The sequence below is a fragment of the Rhagoletis zephyria genome, unplaced genomic scaffold (assembly GCF_001687245.7).
Source record: "Rhagoletis zephyria isolate East Lansing unplaced genomic scaffold, Rhagoletis_zephyria_1.1 Rzeph_scaffold_01523, whole genome shotgun sequence".
Lineage (NCBI taxonomy): Eukaryota > Metazoa > Arthropoda > Insecta > Diptera > Tephritidae > Rhagoletis > Rhagoletis zephyria.
Genome location: NW_016158607.1, coordinates 115,355 through 120,724, shown reverse-complemented (window position 1 = coordinate 120,724; position 5,370 = coordinate 115,355). Strand labels below are relative to the sequence as shown.

The 5,370-nt window shown below is 34.5% G+C and overlaps 1 protein-coding gene across 2 annotated transcripts in view; it reads left to right on the top strand.

The window, feature by feature from the left end:
* Positions 1–1,205: 1,205 nt before the first annotated feature.
* LOC108364313 (uncharacterized) overlaps positions 1,206–5,370 on the top strand; it is an 8,466-nt gene continuing 4,301 nt past the window's right edge. The window contains exons 1-4 of one of the 2 annotated variants that reach the window (XM_017617946.1): positions 1,206–1,445; positions 3,429–3,513; positions 3,807–3,916; positions 4,849–5,223. In XM_017617946.1, coding sequence (XP_017473435.1) covers positions 3,453–3,513; positions 3,807–3,916; positions 4,849–5,223 — 546 coding nt within the window. In that variant the 5' untranslated portion in view covers positions 1,206–1,445; positions 3,429–3,452. Of the gene's footprint in view, positions 1,452–3,428; positions 3,514–3,806; positions 3,917–4,848; positions 5,224–5,370 lie in introns of both variants that reach the window. The other variant, XM_017617947.1, reaches the window with a different exon arrangement.

Below are 5,370 nucleotides of genomic sequence, written 5' to 3'. Positions count from 1 at the left end.
CCATCTCAGTGAAATGGTTAAGTGCTGTCATTTTTATATAGCGAAACTATGCTAAATCAAGTGGATTATCGGGATAACCAACTCAACAGCCATAACTAAGTTGTTATCTCCGGTGGGGACATGGTATAAGTGATGTGGTTAAGTTCGATTTGAGATGGTTAGCTTTTTGGTGTGGACATGGTATAAACGTATAAATTTCAGCAAAATTCATGCCTGACTGATTGCCAGGTGGTCGATTTTGCTACGAACACATAAAAAACAAATCGCGGAAAGCCTCGAAATCTTGTTGTGGAGTTGTAATCTTAAAAATCTGAAGTCAGAAAATCGCCAAACGCTTGAAAAGCTTGTTGTGGAGTTGTACTCTAAAGAGCGTGTCAGACGTGGCAATATATTTCGATGCAATAAATTTCGGAAAGGCTGTCAAATTGAGAAATCAATTGCATGAGCAGTCACACCTTGCACGGAAAGTGTCTTTCGAAAGAGATTTTTATTTCCGAAAGGCGAATTGCAGGAAAAATTTCTGAAATCGCTTTTTGGCTATTCACACAGCGAATGAGTTTCTGGCTATCTTTCTCGATACAAAAAGCAACCATGGGCGGTGGGTGGGGTTCGTTTGTTTGCTATTTCTCTTGTAAAAGCGAGAACGAAATCGCGAAAAATGAATACTCGACGTAAGCTGCTGTTGAAAAACAATAATTTAACGATCAAGTATATTAATNTCAGGGCCACACGGCAACACTCGATTAGTTTGACAGCACTTGCAGAAGAAATAAAAATTGCTAGTGCAGCACGAGCAAGTTGAAATATATTTCCGAAATCGATATTCGCTCTTGCAGTTGCAGTCACACCTTGCAACTCTTATTTCTGAAACTGATTTCCGCAAAGTGACAAAAAGATCTTTCTGGCTGTTCACACATCGAAATAAAATTTCTCTTTCTCAATTTGACAGCGAATTGCGTGCGAAAGATGGAAATATTGCCACGTCTGACAGGCTCTTAAGTCTGTACAGTAAAATGAATTTTTATGCATTGCTAATTTGTTTTTTAGTTTATTAGCTGTGTTTTAGATTCACTAGATGTTATGTAATTTACATTTCTAATAAACTTGGCAACGAAAAAAGTAAAGTCTAAAAAACATTTGGTGGTTGTGGTTTTGGTGGGAAAAAGTGCTTTGGCAACACTGGTTGAAAGTGCTAACAGCTGGTAGTAATTCACCATGAAAAGGGAGGTGTAAATTATTTATTGCTGCAACATTTTTTCTCTTGTCATTTGTGTAGTTTTTTAGTATATTTATTAAAAAATATCTGGTAAAATTAACTATATGCCAAATATTCACTTATACAAAGTGAAAAGCCAGTCTCGACAATCAGGAATTGAATTAAACTAATTCATTTTGCGCAGTTCTACGTTGCTGCTATCCCAACTGCTGCAGACAATAAAAAATTGGTACCGGTTTGTTTATTAATTTTACATTTTACATTTGGGAACTATGTATACATATACATACATACATATCGTCGCTTAAAGTACAAAACCTCGTATCGTCATTCTGCAAAACCGCGTAACTGACATTTGCTGCCAAAAATTGGATTTGCTCACACAAGCTCTTGGCTCAATCCCTATCCATTCGTCCTTAAATATACTAGCCTGAAATGCGATTGCTTTATAAAATAGAGAACCATTTTGAAATATCAGTGTTTTTACTATAGAAAATAATGTATGCAACCTCACATACGCGGTTTTGCATTTTGTTGATACGCGGTTTTGTACTTTAAAGGACGATGTGTATGTATGTACATTTTATAATTTATGGAAGCGCACACGCATAATAAATATGCATGCATATGTTTGAATTTATGTAAATATAGAAAATTAGTGCAAATCTCAACTAAAATAAAATAAGGTGACCAAATGCATTTTTCTTTTCATCCATTTATTGGATGAAGAATTAAAAAACTTTGCAGATTTTTACGTCAAAGTTGACAAAACAACAACATATTCTATCTATTTTAAAGCCAAGGATCAAAAGTTTCGGAAAGTTTCAAAATTTTCTCGGCTTCAAAAAAATAAAAAATAAAATAAATCACAAACGGCATTTAACAGAAAGAAAAAAGAAAAACAAAAATACATAAAGACTTACAACTTTGTGAGCCTTGCTGGATTCTTGGTAATGGGGAAATTCAATGGATGGCTACGGTACTATAATTGCAAAAGTTACTAAGCTTAATGTCCCTCGAATATAATTTTAAAAAATATTTGCAAATTTTTTTGTATTTAATAGATAAGTTTCTTTTGGACCAGTATAAAGCCATACGCTATTAACACATTTATCCGAAATTCAAATTGCATGAGGATATCTGGAAATAGGAAGCCATACAAATTAAGAAAAAGTAGCTTTATCAGTTTTGTAGTTATGTTTTCCCAAAATAAATTGTTCTATTATGCGATACCTTAGTGGATAAGTCCAGAGATTAAGCATTAGCTTTTTATAAGACAGTTGGTTCTTAGTCTTGCCAACACGTTCATATGCGAATAGATACTTTAAGAAATATCGAATCTGATTATCTTGAATTTTTGTAAAATTCCTCATACTTCCATACCTAGGTATGTATGTATAAGATTTTCCATTATCGACATATAGACGGCTGAGTGGAAGATCGCTCTATCTTCGCTACCGATTCGACAGCGCCCTATCTCAGCAAACAGTAGAAAAAACGCCCTATTTCGGAATTGGGTTGAGGAACGCAAATGGTTCAAAAACTCCCTATCTCAGCTGCCGATATGTTTTGAATTTATATTCTGCCTTATCCTGAGTTTCGCCCAAAAATTTGTATTCCGCCCATATAAATGAATGTATTTTTTCTTGCATGGTTTGTAGGCAAGAAATAACATACATTATTTGTAACTTAAAACAAAAAACAAAAATAAAAAAGAAATGCACCAACCAACCCACCTAATACAAAAATAGATAGTGTAAGCGTTTAATTGAGGCGTTTGAGAGCTCTCAATACAAACGACAAGAGTTCATTGTTCATTATTGAACTAAAAAGGCTATAAGACATCGAATACTCATATGAAAAATTGTAAGGCGTAAAATGATAGATAAAAAATGAAAGCTTAGTACATACTCTCCTCATCCGCTTAAATCCTTGTGTGTACATACATACATATGTATGTATTAATGTGTGTATATGGTACGCACTTACATACATATGTATAAAATTGATTCTCTAAATTGGACCGCAAGCGTTCAATATTCAATCTTTCAGCATTATTGTTTCGACAGTAGACTTGGTGGGTAATTGAAGTGTAATTCAATTCCCCGACCATTTTTTTTTATATCGAAATTTGTTTAAAGAATTTATCCGCTTGCATTTAATTTTGTTAACTAATTTTTCTTGAAATTTATATCTATGTATTTTTCCTTAGGTGCATTTTGCCAACAACAACCGAATGTACGCCGGATCCGAAATGCCAGAATGTGAACGTGGTTATCAAAGCCTGGACCCAGCAAGTGAGTGGGGTTGATTACAAAACATTTAAAGCATTACGAATTTCTCGAACTCAATCAGAAGAAGTGCTTTTAACTGAAAAACTAATTAACTTTCTGGCTTTACTTATCCTTTATAAAAAAAAATAGAAAGAAGTTTACCAAAATCACAACCAAATGAACTGTTCACTTTTGCTTATAACTTCAAAGTAAAAAAAAATATATATATATATAAAAAAAATTTGTCAAAATTTAAAATAAAATTTCATAAGTGTATACTTACTAATTAAAATTAAATAAAAATTCTCAATCATTAGGCACTATGCTGCGGATTTCACCTAACGACAACATATACTTCAACCGGGGCGAGAACAGCGAAAGTGTAATTGATCTCACTTGTATTGGAAAGCAGCCGATTACCTACAAAGTCAGTACCTTTATACAAAAAAAAAATAAAAAATACATGCAGTGAGCTAAACAAGCTGGGACGCGACATTTTAGCAAGGTTTTGCCATTTTTCTTTGGTTTATTTAATGTTTATTATTTTTTGTGAAAGTATAGCTGACGCAATATGAATTCAAATTTCAGACTCTTTAGACAACATTTTGGTATCCAGTTTTGTAGCCCATTGAATTTTAGTATAATAAAGTGCAAATTTGAAGTATGTAGGACTTACCGTAGATTTTTGACCATTCTTTTTGTTGGCGGTGTTGCGCTTTTTTTTCATATAAAAAGAGTTGTCGAACATACATAATGCCGAATTTCCACTAGGTATTGAAATGACAAAAAATGCATGCCATTTAAAAAAAATGCCTTGTGTAAATGAACTTAATGACTACTTTTTTAACGTATTGACACGATTATTTTTTAATGCCCAACTTTGTGATTTGTCATTTTTGCCATTTCATGCCGAGTGGAAATCTAGCATAATATACATGTTATGTACTTTGGATTTACATGGCGTTTGCTAAGTATATAAAGGTAATAAACATTACTTAAACTAAGGAACAAGTAATTTTTAATCAAAAAACAAAACTGACCAATTCTCATATAAAAATGTAAGATTATCGTTAATTTCTTCATGATCGATCCAGTGATCGGATTTAAACCAAATTACTATGGGACCACCTGTGAGGTAACACCTCTCCTTTAAAAAAAAGAATTATAGAAATCTGTTAAAGTGGTAAGTTATGCGGTAACATACAAACCCAAAAAAGAAATCCGATGGATTGATAACCTCCTCCTTTTTTGAAGTAGGTTAAAAATAGGCAAAACTTACTTAAATGTCGCGTCCCAGTTTTTATTTTGTTCACTGTACACACACACATACATTTCTAATTTACTTTTATTCTCATTCAGATTCAAACAACAGCACCAGAAAAATTTCGAGTACGTCCTCGTTGCGGCTATTTGGCTCCGTCTGAGACAGTGTCAGTTAGCATTATGTTGAAGCAGGACTACCATTTGGGTGAATCGCCGAAAGATAAATTTCTCGTGATGTGTATGCCAGCACCTGTTGGTATTGAGCCATCACAGCAGAGCATGAGCGAAGTGTGGAAGCTAAAGCCTCCTAGTGGCGGTGATATGGAGCAGCATCGTCTAACCTGTAATTACAGAGGCAGTGCAAGTGGTGCAAGTACACCCGGTCAATGCGTCTGTGGACAGGCTGGAGGGCGTATTGGTGGCCCGGATGAAGGGATTGCATCGGGAAAGGGTTCCAACACTATTTTGGATGTGAGTACTATCGCCTATCTTCTTCTTTTTATTTGGCGCTGTAACCGCTTAAGCGATTTTTGCCGAGTTCAACAAAGCACGCCAGTCGTTTGTCTTCTGTGCCAACTGACGTCAATTGGAAATGCCAAGTGAAGTCAAGTCCTTCTC